This window comes from Manacus vitellinus, unplaced genomic scaffold (assembly GCF_001715985.3).
Source record: "Manacus vitellinus isolate BGI_N305 unplaced genomic scaffold, ASM171598v3 scaffold_18_pilon, whole genome shotgun sequence".
Taxonomy (NCBI): Eukaryota; Metazoa; Chordata; class Aves; order Passeriformes; family Pipridae; genus Manacus; species Manacus vitellinus.
Window position 1 is genome coordinate 13,624,508 of NW_021939324.1, and position 14,968 is coordinate 13,639,475.

General features: G+C 37.7%; 1 protein-coding gene across 1 annotated transcript in view; it reads right to left on the reverse strand.

The window, feature by feature from the left end:
* Nucleotides 1-14,968, reverse strand: part of RNF180 (ring finger protein 180) — a 59,157-nt gene that overhangs the window by 5,205 nt on the left and 38,984 nt on the right. The window contains 1 exon segment of the mRNA XM_018070244.3: nucleotides 8,661-8,875. Within this exon segment, the coding sequence (XP_017925733.2) occupies nucleotides 8,661-8,875 (215 nt within the window).

Sequence of the window (14,968 nt, forward strand, 5' to 3'; positions counted from 1 at the left end):
GAGGTGGATTAGACATACAGATAGGCTTTGGATTCAGCACATAAGGCTTTCAAGGGACAAAACCTTTCTGACAATGTTGCCTCTTCACCCTCACAAAGAGCCTGTGAGAAATTTAATTATGCAAGATATTGGTCTACTGACACAGCCGCGCACTGTCACCATCTATCTCCTTTTCTTTCTTAGCTTCTCAAAAACATTTCATAAACTTCCCTAAACATCTGCAGAGAGCAAAGATTTATTCCTATTCTTCTGCAGACACCAGTGGCAGAAGTTCTATTTTGTCAGGTTTTCCATGGTTACAAAACTAGGAATTAATTTAAAATAACTTCAACACCAAAAAAGGTTTTTTTTATTGTTATTGGAAGAACACCTTCAGTTTTTATATACATGACATTAAAGTGGTTATGTGGATTTTAAGGCCTGACTTATTTGGGCAGGTCTAAGAAATCCCAGCTAATACTTTATTCTTTACTTGAATGAAGTTGTTTCTTTCTGAACACTGTTTGGTTACAGGAAGGGATTAATGTTTATCTAAGGAATTCTTTAGGCGACTGCAATACTAACTTAGAGGTCTTCTTTGTAAGAGACTTTTGCCCTTTATTCATGAACCTTACAGACCGAAATACTTCCTTCTTATTTCATACCAACAAACCATGCCTTTGTCTCAAGTTTGACATGCAGAAGGAAAAGCTAAAAATTGGAATTTTCTTACAGGCAGTTTAAGGCAATGAGTAAAATCCTTTCAATCATGCATAAAGCTGTTCCTTTTTTTTTCACTTTGAAAAGCCAATGAAAAGAATGACATCTTTTTTCTGCTGTACCTCCTCCTAGCACGAGAGTCTTTTGATGGATAATAAAAGTGGCCTTACTTTTCCTTATTGAGCCTGTTGCAGCAGGCGTGTTGCGTGCAGGAAAGAGTCATCCTATTCACAGCCCGTCCAAAGCTAGCAGAGCCCACACATTACTTTAAACGGTTCATGTGAACAGTGGGCTCTCTAATGGACGTCCTGATACATGAATACAGGGCAAGTCAGATTATTTTCCCCCTCTGAATCACATATTGGCTCCCTCCTCATCATCACATAATATTTGAGCTCTTTTTTTATACAGAAAATTAAATTACTCTTTTTCACAATTCTGTCTCTCTTGTTGTCATGCTGTTTAAACTCACTGATGACTTTATTCTATGAAAATAATTAATCATCATATTCACTTTGCACAATATGTGTACTGTGTTCAGTCTGTGGTTCAGCAGTTTTTAAACTCTGAAGAGCTCCTGGGCACTACATGCTCAGGTACCCCCAATGCACTAGATTCACCAGGTACATAGCTCTCTAGTGCACTCATTGCAAGGTCTATTAATGATATTTCTGAAGTATCTTCTTTCAAGCTGTGCATTTGAGGTCCAAAGTCTTAAAACAGCTCTATGTGTAACTGGCATATAAGAAATGCTTAGCAAAAATCAGTAATAATTGAATTGAAGATCAACTTTTAGCTAAAACTCATAGATTCATATTGGAATTGAAAAGGACCTTAAAGATCATCTAGTTTCAACTCCCCTACCAAGGGGGCAGTGGACGTGGCAGGAACACCTTCCACTAGATCAGGTTGCTCAGAGCTCCATCCAGCCTGGCCTTGAACAATTCCAGGGATGGGGCATCAGCAGCTTCTCTGAGCAACGTGTTCTGGTGCCTCACAACCTGCATAGTCCCTTTTTTTCCTGTTTAAAACCATGACCCCTTGTCCTGTAACAACAGGCCCTGCTTAACATTTTGTTGCCATCTTTCTTATATGCTCCTGTGAAGTATTGAAATGCCATAAAAAGGTCTCCTTGGAGCATTCTCTTGTTTAGGTTGAAAAGTCCAGCTCTCTCAGGCTTTCCTTGTAGGAGATTGCTCCATCCCTCTGAGTACTTTTGTGTCCCTCCTCTGGACCCACTCCATCAGGTCAATGTCCTTCCTGTGCTAAGAACGCCAGAGCTGGATGCAGCACTCCAAGTGGGATCTCACCAGAGCACAGTCACCTACTGGCCACACTGCTTTTGATGCAGCCCAGGATACAACTGGCTTTCAGACCGTGAGTGCACATGGCTGGGTCATGTCCAGCCTCTCATCCACCAGAACTGCCAGTTGTCATGTCCAGCCTCTCATCCACCAGAACCCCCAAATCCTTCTCCCAAGGGCTGCTCTCAATCCATTTATGTCACCAATATTTTTCCTTATGACAATTTAAAAGATAAGTATCTCCAGGGTTTTAATCAGATGTATTATTTGATATACTCTGGTTTTGATATGTTTAGTATTATAATTATACCTTGTTCCTATATACAACAACATATAAAAAGGCTTAGTAAGCACATCCATGAATACTATTGCAATAATTATATATTAAGAGGTTTTAAATAGACAGTGGTATTAGCTGCACTTATTTAATCTTTGAAGGATCTCACAGAATGTACTTAAAGTAATCTCATGAAGCTGTGACTGCTTTTTGAACATTGAAAAGTTTTTCTTAAGAAGTACACCAAAAGTTGTTTTCTAGGAGCTGGATGCATAAAGGATCATGATTAAAACAGTTTAAGGTATCATACTCAGATCTTCAAGTTTTTCAAGGGAACCAACATTCAAAATAGGGTTTAGCTAGAATTCATTCTATCTAGAAGAAAGAAAATGAGATGCAGGAGAATGGAATTCACAATAGTGACTTTGGGAAACAGCCCCTAGAATGTGAAAGGCATATCCAAGAATAGCATTTGCCTCTTTTCCCCTTCTCTCATATACTTGTGACTAAAACATGTATTTTACAGATTAAATTTATGTGAAACTGGAACTTAGAAACTCCATCTTCTGCACTTATAATGTATTTAAATTCAGATAGAATTATTGAGATTGGAAATGACCCTTAGGATCATCAAGTCTTACCATAATAGAGAACTTTTCTTTCCCCTGACTACATATTCATCTAGTGCTTTGAGCATTTGCTGTGTACAAACAAAGTTTTGATTGTAGGAGGATATGTTTAAACCCTTTTCCTGAAAGTGATCTGGCCACTAAACTACACAAAAAATTACTGTTACCAGTATATACGCCATTATTCATCACAGATACCACTATTCCAAGGGCAGTTAGATGCCCAGGATCTTTGGAAAGTACAGACCTAATTAATTCTGTGTTACAGTTCTTTCCTTGGAGTAAATGAGAAATATTTGGACAGATGCAGACACTCAATATCCACTTAATTTCAGCAGCCACCTAGAGCCTGGCAGTGCATGGGCACTTTGCATTGTCATCTGACCATGCTGCCTGCCATCTGTATGATTTCCTCATGCCAAGTGGTAGTGCACACAGCCAGCTGGCTCTAGTCCCTGTGAGGATTCCTGCACCAAAAGGGGGTAAAAGCACAGCAATTTCAGGTGCGGTATGGCTGTTGCAGCAGTACAGAAGATGGACTGGTGAGATACTGGACTTTTCTGTAGCAGCAGGTTAAAAACAAGGGCTAGCAGATAGTTCATCGATGAATCAGGTCTTCATCCTTATCTGTTTGGAAGACTACCTTTCCTAGGACTTGGCATTTTCTCCTTCAAGTCCTTGATTTTATCCTTGCACTGTGACTTGGTTACTGTGCAGTGGTTTGACTTAACTGCTTTATCTTTCAGGAGGAAATATAAATTAATTGCAGTTGTTGCATCTTGAAGATTTTAAAAAATATAATACCATTCATTATGTTTGAAATAATATTACCTGGCTTTTGAAAGCTACCCATTACTAATGTCTAAAAAGCAAGTAATTTCAGTACATATAAAAATATTATTTTTGTATTTGCCATATGTTACAATTGCAAAGTTTTTCTAATATAATGCTGAATTATGCTTGTAGTGTTTTCAAAGAGACAGCTCAACAATCTTTACAAATGTTATTTTGAACAAAAGAAGTATGACTGCTATGATCACATTGCGGATCACTGATGATGCTAACAACAGAAGCATTTCTTGACTCAGGTTTTTGCAGTAACTATTGTATTTCTTTACTTGTGTTTGTTAAAAACCTTAGATGTGAAATAAACTCATCTTGCTTGCAAGCAAAAAAAACAGAAAAAATGTTTACTAAATCACATTGTGATTTATATTTTGCTGCCTGAAGCAAGTGGCTATCTGCACTATTTAAATGTTTAGACATTTTCTTCTTTTCCTGCTGAGGGTACTCAGCTAAACAGTATGTGGAGACTAGTTGGTTTCCATTCCGTTCCAGAAATGTCTTTTCAACCAGTGGGTCACAGACAATCCTGAAAACCTTTTAATGTTAAACTTCCTGTAAAGCACTAAATGCTAAACCAGTTATTTTTTGGTTTTTAAGTCAATAAAGAATTTAGTTGGTACCTACACAAGTCATGCATATACAGTTTGGCTGTCCTTTGATTTAAATTATGGTAATGTGATAATTTAGCTGCTGTTGTGAAAAAATGTGTTAACCTGTTAGATTAATGCTGTAATACTTGCATTTAGATATCACCCTGTGCTTGTAAAAGTGCTTCTCACTTGAGAAGCTCCAAGTGCTTTGCACATTGAGCATTGTTGTTACTAGACTCTGCATGAAAAATGGAAGTTCTGAACAACTTGTTTTTAGAGATAAAAAATAATGAGAATTTGACCTGTAAATCACTCTGAAAATAAAACACTTCAGCAATAAGAGTTAAGGAAAGAGAAGGGTATCTTGATTTACACTATTATTATCAATATATTATATTCCTGTCTTAAGCAGAATTAAAGATAAGATAGCAGTACAGCTTGGTAATTTAATACCATTATGTCAATTTTTAGTTTAGAATTTAAAGCATAATCTACATAACAAATAAAAATAAGGTTGTGAGCCTTAATATAATAGAAAACTATCAGACAATTTTGTAGGTCTAGCAGTTGCAGTTCCTGTAAAATTGCAGTATATGCATTGGAAAAATCTGTGACCATACAGCTAATTATTAACTTTTATGTTCATTTAATTCACAAGTCTTAAAACCGGTAAACAGTGGAGTCCAGTTCTATGAGATAGAACCAGATAGGGCTATAAATTGACTGTTACGTTAAATTCTTGCAAGCGTTCTCTGCTTGATAAAATGTAAAAGAAAATTAGTATATTCTTCCTCTCCTGAACTCTAATTCAAATTATTTTAGAACTAGTTTAACTTCTCACAGCTGAAATGCATACATTAGCTATTCAGAGCCATCTTCAAGACATTCTTACACATTCTTACCTAGTATGTTTCTAATTGAAATGTGTTGTCTTTCGGACACCGTCACATACTATGCTATGACTGGTAATGAATTCTGGAATCATGTACCTCCACAAGGATTTGTACTGGATATGGATTAATGACAGGCTTTTCACACTTCAATTGTAAGTCTAAACAATATTTCCTGGGTAGCAATCTGATTATATGAAGAGTTAATATCCCCAAACCAGGGATTTTTTTAAGGTAGATTGGTATTATATAGAATTTTTAAAGTATTACTTCTCAATTTTAATTGATCAGGATGGTCAGATGGATTTTTATGTCAATATCTATTATCCTTTATTTTATGCAGTAAGTCTACACAAGATTTTCCATCTGCTCAATCTGAATTTCATTCTCCAGGTCAGAAACAGTGGAGTACATTACATGATTAGCATTCTAATACTCATTTTTTAAATGACAGAGTGAAAAGGATTTAAAATAATTAATTTTTAATGCTTGCATCAGTATCAAATTACTTACCACAATCCTTTTATTGGTGGCATTTACATTCTCTGCTTCATCGTCTCGTTTGAGGATAAAAGATTACATATGGAGTATTTTCAAGTGATTGCCTGATTACACGTTAATGCTTTAATGGAAATGTAGAAATACTTCAAGTGAATGTTGAAAATGTTTGATGGAAAATAAAATAGATTATTAATAAGTTAAAATGGTATTTACTGAAAAGTCAGGACATAATTACTGGAGTTTTCTAATCCTAAAACCAAAGTGCAAATTTAAATAAGCCATCACTAATACAGTAGCGTAATGATATGTATCACTTGTATAACATCAATCTAGAAATCATGGGAACAATTTTATTTTACTTGTAAATTAGCCTTGAGACATCAAGATCATGAAGATGATGAAGTCTTTCCAAATTTTGTAAAGTAGAATGGACAATAAAAAATGTGGCTGAGGGAAGGCAGCATTGCTGATAAGTACCAGAGAAGAGATCTAGAATATTTTTTAAACTCAAAAAACTGCTTCATGGTTGGATGTGATGATCTTGGAGGTCCTTTCCAACCCAGCTGATTCTGTGATTCTATGATTCTACTTAGATAAATGTACACAGGAAACTGACTGCTGCTATGATATTAAAGGAAGTGCTTACAGATATATTTTAAATTTCAAACAATCCTGTAGGTCTTCTTCATCTACATTTCCATGTATTGTGAAGAATTCTGAATCAAGTAGCATGCTTTCCTAACCAAGGATCAATGTGTAAAGAGCCCTTAGAAGATCAGGTCCAGGCAGAACGAGCCAGGACTTTGAGGGCTTTCATCTTCACAGAGATGATGAACAAACAGATTCATAAGCCACTCTTCTGTTCCTGTTCCATTTCCTACCAGTCTTGAGCAGAGCTGAGGGAACAGTCAGCTGCTTTCTAGGCAATGCTAAGTAAAATAGCCTTGTGCTGTTAACATTTGTCTTGCTTTTACTAAGCCAGGTTGAAAGGCATCCATCCAGTATCTGCCACTGCTACCCAGTACTGCCACCCAGTACCTCCCTGGAAGCAGCTGCTTTGCTGTCCTTTGCTTATCTGCTACTTTACACCTTCATGGTTGCTTTCTCGCAAGAACCAACCATATTCTGGCTCCTGACATAATTTATACAGGGAACCACAAATCCCTTTATGTTGAGATTTTGTTTATATCTAGTAACAAAGTATTTTGTTCCCTTCTTTGTCATGGATATATATTTTCCTTTTGTTTATATATACCACAATTTTCATTAAAGTCTGTAGAATAAATTAGGTCACAGATTCTTACCTGGGTATAAGTTCAGCATTTCAGAATGGGAGTATGTCATGCCTTAGCAAAACAACTGAATAAAATGGAAGAGCAGCCCCAAAGGGCAAAAAGCAATGAAAAATAACAGCACATCACCTTGCCTTCTTTGGGTAGAATCCAGCAGTGAAGCAAAATATCTTAAGAAAATGGAATATTTGGGAATCTTTTAATGAAACAGAAAAGGAAAAATCAATGTCTGCCATCAGATGCCCTGTATAACTCCCAAGGACTTGTATAGGACACCTGTGCAATAGAGGAAAAAATGGACCCCAAAATGCCAGGGGAGACTGTATATGTAAAGAGTGCCCTGCACAGCACTCAACGGGCAAGAAAAGCCATTTGATCTCCTATATAACTCTGTCCTGATTAGAGCCTTTCCTTTGGAACTGAGCACTGAGCTTTTTTTTTAAAGTGTCAATCTGCTGACTTGTCCAGAACCATTCCTCTGATCAAATTTGTCAGCTTATTCAGTACATCTTCTGCACTGTTCTGGGGCATGGGGCTGTTCCCAGGTGAAAGACTTTGCACTTCTCCTTGTTGAACAGCATGAGGTTCCTTTTAGTCCATTTGTCCAGCCAGTCAAGGTTCCATTGGACAACAGCACAACCCTCTAGTGTGTTAGCCACTCCTTCCAGTTTTGACCTCCACAACTTGCTGAGGGTATGCCGTGCCCCAAAATCCAGGTGAAAGTGATGAACAGGATAGGACAGAGTTTTGATCTCTCAGATACACCACTAGTTACCTGCCTCCAGGTAGACTTTGTGCCACTAACCAAAGCACTCTGAGCTTGACTGTTCAGCCAGTTTTAAATCCACATCACTATTATTGTTTGTCTTAGCACTTTTTGCTAAATAAAGGGCACCTCTAAAGAGAGTTTGGTGTCTTGTTCCACATCCAGAGCAATCCACAGCATATCTTACTTCCTTTCTCTCAGCATGTGCCTGGGTGTGGGACTAAACACCAGCAGTTTCTCTTGATGTCCTACCTTTCTTTTCTGTCTATCTGTGACTCCCCTTGTGCAAACTTAGAATTCCCCAGAGGAGACTGTGCAACTCATAGTTATGATGTTGTCAGGATTGCCAAGGACAAAAAAAGCTGAAAACATATCCACAAAAGCAACACTACTCATCATCAAGACAGTTACTAGTCACATGATAGCTACAATAGCTGTTCTTACTCCCAGAGGTTCATGTCACCAGAAATACTTTTCTCTAAAAATGACAAAACAAACCTTAACTCTGGTTCTTCATTCTTTTCCATCTCAGTATCAGTAACTGTGGTAATGCTGTTGTTGATGTGATAAAAATGTGATGTGTATATGTAGAATGCTAGCAAAAGCTTAACTTGGATCTGAGCTTCTGCAGGCAGGTACACAGCTGTGAAAGAATCCATTGTGCTTAACAGAAGCTACACCCTGTGCAATTATTGTTTGGGACTTTTTTTTAAAATCGTCACACATAGCAGAAGTATCAAATAGGCTCACAGCATGCTTGATGCAGTCTATTACAATTCTGAATGATAAAAACTCAATATCAAACATTTTGCCTTTTTCAGTTTTTTTCTATTCATATTATTGTGCCTCATGACTGTCATTTTTACTGTGATTTCTACAGCCCACAAAGGGAAAAAGAAATAACAAAGAAAACAGAAAACAATAAATCCTATTATCCAGTTGACTGAATAAATGTAGATTATCACCATGTCCATATCAAACCGCCATCCACAGCTATCATCCTCAAAGTCCATATAGTCCATCCTGTGAGCAGCATGTGGGAAATGCCTCCTTATTACAGTATCTGAGCATCTTTGAAAATCTGATAAAAAACAGACTAGGAGATAAAAATCTTTTTAAAAGCAACCAGATTGACTAGGAAAAAAAAAAAGTTAACACTTTTTCCCTGGTTGTGTAAAGGACAAATAGAAGCAGGAAATCTCACACCTCACTGTTAAGTTTCCTTACTTTGTTGGACTCAGAGAAGCTCTCTGTGGAATTGATTTTGTAAGATTTAAAAAAGTAACTCTGTGTTCCACATCTAGAAAATAATATGTTTGTTTGTTTGTTTGTATTTGGCATTCTCTGCTATAGTAAAGTAATGCTATCTGCTCATGTTATCCAGATCTGTGAACACCTGTCTTGGTGCCTTCTTCCACTGAATTTGACTCAGTGATCCAGAAGTGAAAGGCTCCATATAGTGTAATCAATCTCTTCTCTAATTAGTAATCTCTACTCAGCTGAATTCTTCAGTAATCAAGATACATCCAGATTTGTACATGCATAGTTCAACAGCTGAAACACATTTGAGTTCCTATTTCTAGAATTTGAGGATTTTTTTCCTAACAGTCTTCAAAATAAATTCTGCTTGCTTTAATGTTATGTTCCTATCTGATCCATACTAGGTTAAAATTCATTTTTAAATCACTGTTTGTATGCTGGTAACACCTTTAGAATATATAGGCAGATGCAAACATAGCCAAGTGGAAGTAAAAGTCCTAACTCCAAAAATGGCCAGAGTGTGGGGTCCCGCCAAAAGGTTCTCCCTGTTTATTGCTCCCCTGACTTCTCCTGCTTCTCCTGATGTAGCAAGAGAAGTACTATAGGAGCATAGCTCTTCCATATGTCAAGACATGAGGTTAGAGAAGTGTCTGTGCAGCTGTGTTAGAAGCTTGTGGCCCAGAAAGAGCCTGGCAGCTCTACTGCAAAGGCAGAAAGTCTTATGAAGAATAAGGAGGGAATGCAATCATACTCTGGATTTTCACTCTGTTTTCATGTAATTCTCAATTTTTATGATTCATTCTGTGATTCTATAATAAATTCTGACAGGAAAAATGCTTTCAAATGTCTGTATCTCTAGCTAGAGTGGAAATAAGCCTTGCCTCTGCATCTGATTTTAGCCATCTGCAGATAAAAACTGAGAGCTGTAAAGTTTTCAAAACCTGTACAGCAACATGGAGTAGGGGTTGAATTATGAAACAAAAGACCTGAGGAAGCTTCAAATTCACTTCTAATATATTTTTTCATTTTTAAAAAAGAAATCTTATCATACAGGATTTCAGTCTCCAAATAATACAGTCCCCAAATAACTTCTGCATGGACATGTATTTGTGAAAAAATATGTTTTATTTAACTTCCTTGTGCATGTCTGTGTGCATACTCTGAATAAGAACTTCCACTCAGAACACATGAATATCCATGTACAGTACCAGCGGAGTCTGGCAGACTGTTAGTAGGAACCTGTTAGTTAACAGGTTAGATAAAAAAAACAATGTTGTGTGCAAATCACACTTTTATATGCAGAAAGCATGCAAACCAAAAAGTATTTTCACCAGAGCATCAGTAGGCACATCTGTTGCATGTGTCCCTGCCAAAGTTTTTGCAACCTCCTGTTGGGGTACTAGCAAAACACAAAATTAGACTACAAACAATTTAAAACATTCTCCCAATTGTATAAATTGACTGACCTAATTTTTCTATTACTTAAGAGTTTAAGATATGAGATGGAAAATTTTAGTTTAAAAACATGCCCAAACTAATGATATGCAAGCTGCAATAACTGTGAACATTATAAGTGCTCATATAAAATTAAATTACATATGAACAAGTGTTCTTAGGTAATCAGATGCACCAAGGTACATCATTTTGGCACAGTCTTTTCTTTCTGATTATAAGCTTCCAAAGCGGCACATAAGACAGAGCAATTGAAAGACTGTGAGAAAAAATGCAAGTACTGACTGACACCTTCCCATATGTGCCCTTGCAGCAACTAGCAGCTTAGGGCCCTAGTGCTTTGGAAGCTGTTTTCAGAACGATGTATTAAAACAGCATTGATGGGACTTTCTTTTCCTACATGGGTCTCTGCATGCTTTAGAACCAGATTTCATATTGCCTCCATTTACTGCACTTTGTGTCCCTTGGTGGAGCAAAGAAATTGATTTCTTTTCAGGTGAAACTAAACCAGAAGATGAACTCTAAGAGCTCTGATGTGTTCCAGTAATATGCTTCAACCACTAATGGGCATTTAGCCCTGGGGATTGCAAGTAAGTTGCCCCACATGCAAATGTGGACATCTGACCCCACAGCGTCAGTTGCTGTGCTCCATCTATTATGACTGATATAACTGCTAATGCAAGAATGCCTCTGAGACACAGTGAACAATCTTTCCTAAAACATCTTTATGTCATTCATAATTGCACAGATTTCTCGTATCTGTCTTCTGTAATATCCTTTCCAAACAAAAGAACTTCTAAATTTCCTTTGTATGGAACAGCTTTTATAGTTCACGTCATCCTTTCATCATTATGCTTCCCTCTGCTTTATCTTTCTCTGAGGTGATGTAATCTAAAATTATATGCAATATTGGAGATGTGGGATCACCACAAATCTAGACAATGACACGATACTTTCCATTCTGCTATGATTCTAAAAATTCCTGCTTTTTGACTATGGCTGTGCATGGAATGTTTTCAGAAAGCTAATCACAGAATTAGATGTCTTTTCTCAAGTGGCAATAGCTAATTTACAGCACATCATAGTGAATATTATGCATTATGGAGATGGAGAGCCTCTGTGGGCAACTGCTCCATCATCTGACTCTCCCCACAGTGAAAGTGGTTTCCTTACTCACACTCTGAACTTTTCATATCCATTGATGTTCATCCTCCTTCCATGCACCACTGTGAACAGCTGGCTTGTAATCTTGGTGGTCTCCTTATAGGTATGATAAGGCTGACTAGAGATCCTCCCCAAAGCCTACCCTTCTGCAAACTGAACAAGCCAGTTCCATCAGCCTCTCCTTACAAGTCAAGTTCTCCAAGCCCCTGAGCATCCTGATGACCCTCTGCTAGGCAAAACTGCAGTATTTTAGATGTGGTATGCTGAGTAGCAGGGGATAAAAGCTTCATCTACTGCTGTTCATACATCATGCTCCTGTTCATAGAGCCCTGGATGCTGTTGGCCTTCTTTGCTGCCAGGGCACACTTCCAGCTCACGTGCAGCTTGCTCTCCATCAGGAGGCCCACGTTCTTTCCAGAGAGCTGCTCCCCAGGCTGTCAGTGCCCAATCTGTCTCATTGCCAGGAGCTCATCCTTCCCAGGTGCATTTGTCCTTGTTGAATTTCATGAAGTTCCTTTAGCACATTTCTGCAGCTTGTCTACATCTCTCTGAATGGCAGCCCTGTGCTAAGTCTGTCAATCTGTCCCTGACTTTGCTGTCTTCTGCAGGTCTGATGAAAATGTATTCTGTTGCCTCCTTGAGGTCACTGATCAAGAGAACTGTTAGATGTCAAGTTCACATTTACAATCATCAGTGAAGTGAGCAATTTAATATCACCAATAAACTTTATCAGCTGTATATATATCACTTTCCCAAATCACATATGAATGTTCTGAACTACACAGACTGCTGTGACGTTCTGACAACCACCCAATTTAGCTTGCTACATGATCTTTTACATTGTAGTTTCCATCTTCTACTTTGATCTGGTTTTCTTTTTAGGTGCCTGGCAAAAGCGTCCTTGTTTGCTGAAGCCCCTGCATTTCTCCAACCTGTCTTGTTCTCCCTGAATAGCAGCCCCACCACTGAATCTACCAATGTGTGGTCACCGGCAGACCTGATGACGACATGGAGAAAAAGGCCAAAATTTCCAAGCATTCTATAATTTTTCAAGGATAAGGATGCTTTTACAAATAAGGTATCATCCCAAACTTCTTGCACAAATGCCAGCCTTCTCTCATACACAAATCAAGCGGCATCATATTCTGGTTACGCTAACATAATTGCATGTGGCGGTTTGTATCACAGGAAGAGTGCCGAAGGGCATCCTGGGAAATGTAGTTCCTGACACGCTATCGCACATGCTCCGTGGAGTACTTGGGTGTGGTTGGTTGAGGATCGTTTGTTTCTGTTCGAGCTGCGTATATAAGACGTTGTTGTTCTCAATAAACGTGATTCAGTCGCCTGGGACCGCAGGTGACTGGGTCCGTGCCGTCAATTGCAAGATTTGCTAGTTAAAATAAGTTTGTATTTCCAACAAAGAAAAATCCTGTATTGTCAGAGAGGTTTATGAGAGGATAGCACTTCTCCTATGTGAATGCCTGCAGGCATGTCCCATTGAGTCCTGATCTCACGTCCCAAGCTCTTATTCAGTCTCAAGCTCTCTAGTGAACTCAAGTTCCCAAAGCATCCTGTTCCTTCCCTTAACCAAGGCCACTCAGTGCAACCTCTGACCTTCTCAGATCCAGAGTTTTAGCTTTTCCCCTCCTCCTGCATGAAAAGCTTGAACCTTCCCACCCTCTTGCCTCAGTGTTTCAGCTCCACACACCTATTGTCTCAGAAGTCTCTTTTTTCTTGAGAGAGAATCAATTTCCAAACTCCTGCCCCAGGATGAACACCAGAATTTCCAGCTTTCCTATGTTAAAACTTCTCAACGCCTGTTCCATTGCAAAATCATCTTTTAAATCTCCCTTGCTATCCTACCCTTACCTTCCTCTCACTTTCTCTCTGCTCTCTTTAAATATTTCTCTGCTCTCGCCCTTCTGATTTCACCCACGGGCTCTCATTGGCTCCCAGCATCTTATATCCATGTGTGACTTAACTTACATGACAGCCTAAACATCTCTCCATTTCTCTTCCATCCCCAAAATCCAAGTCCTACTTCCTGCTAGTAGCTAGGCTTTAGAAAACCTGGATGTGAAATGTACTTGAGGTGGGCATTAATGACAAAATCCATAAAGCTACATTAAATGCAAGCATACACATTTTACGGTGAGCATTTTGCATAACTAAAAATGTCACTAATTTATTAAATGTGAAATATATTTACCAACTGTATGGGAAATATTCAATGACTACTATATCATGTCCCCCTCACAAATTCAAATAAAAAGTAGAACAACTTATGATTTCTCTCTTGGGCTGTTTATTTTCCTGAAAATAAAGGAATGAAGAAACAAGAGGACTGTGGGAGGGCAGAATGAACTTGAAAAACGTCGTCTGTCATTATTATCACAAACACAATCATCTGTGATTATTCTATAATTATCAACACTCACAAATACAAGCTAATTGGCTAACTTAACTGATAGGATGCAAACTAAAACAGGAGTAATTAATGCATATGTTACAATGTAAAACTCACTTGACTTTGGAAGACTTGAAGGAATTTTGAAAGCCAGTCTGCAAGCAGATCTTTTTTTTAAGTAACTAGGTGAATTATCTGTTTGCTTCTTCTTTCTTCTGCTAAACCATAACACACTAACTACCAAATAGGCACAATATTATATAACAGCTTTTTAAAACGATTTATAGACAATCCCACTCTTCTGCTTTAAAAACATTTTATTTCAAATTTTAGCTGAGATGAAATAAAATATACAGATGAAATAAAAACAAAAAACAGTAATTGAAATGTACATTCTTGCTTCTTTAACTGCCTTCCCCTCCCCCATGTATGTTCTGATTTCAATCCATTCAGTCTTGATGACTGATATCAAGGAATAAAGCTGCATGGTCTCTGTATGAGATCATGTCATAGTTCTAAATGCAGAGTTTGCATACATTCTAGACCATAAAATATCTTCTGTTTATTTATAAGGTAAGTTTTGTACGTCTACATTGATGACATACAAAGTACATTTAAGGTAATTTCTTCATAATTTGCCTTTAAGATGGGGAGTTGTAATCATTTTTGTTCAAATTTGCATGTACATAACCATGAATTTAACTTGTGGACAACTTCTCTCCTTGCCACAACTGCATAGACAATGAAAACCAGGGAATCTCAGACAGCAACTTGAGGTATTTAACTTTTCCTGGTATGTGCCCCAAGATTCTATGAGAAAAGTTAATTTTAAAAAGTATTCAGAATATTCTGTGTCTATATATTTTCTTATTTTTTCTAATCTATTTTCTA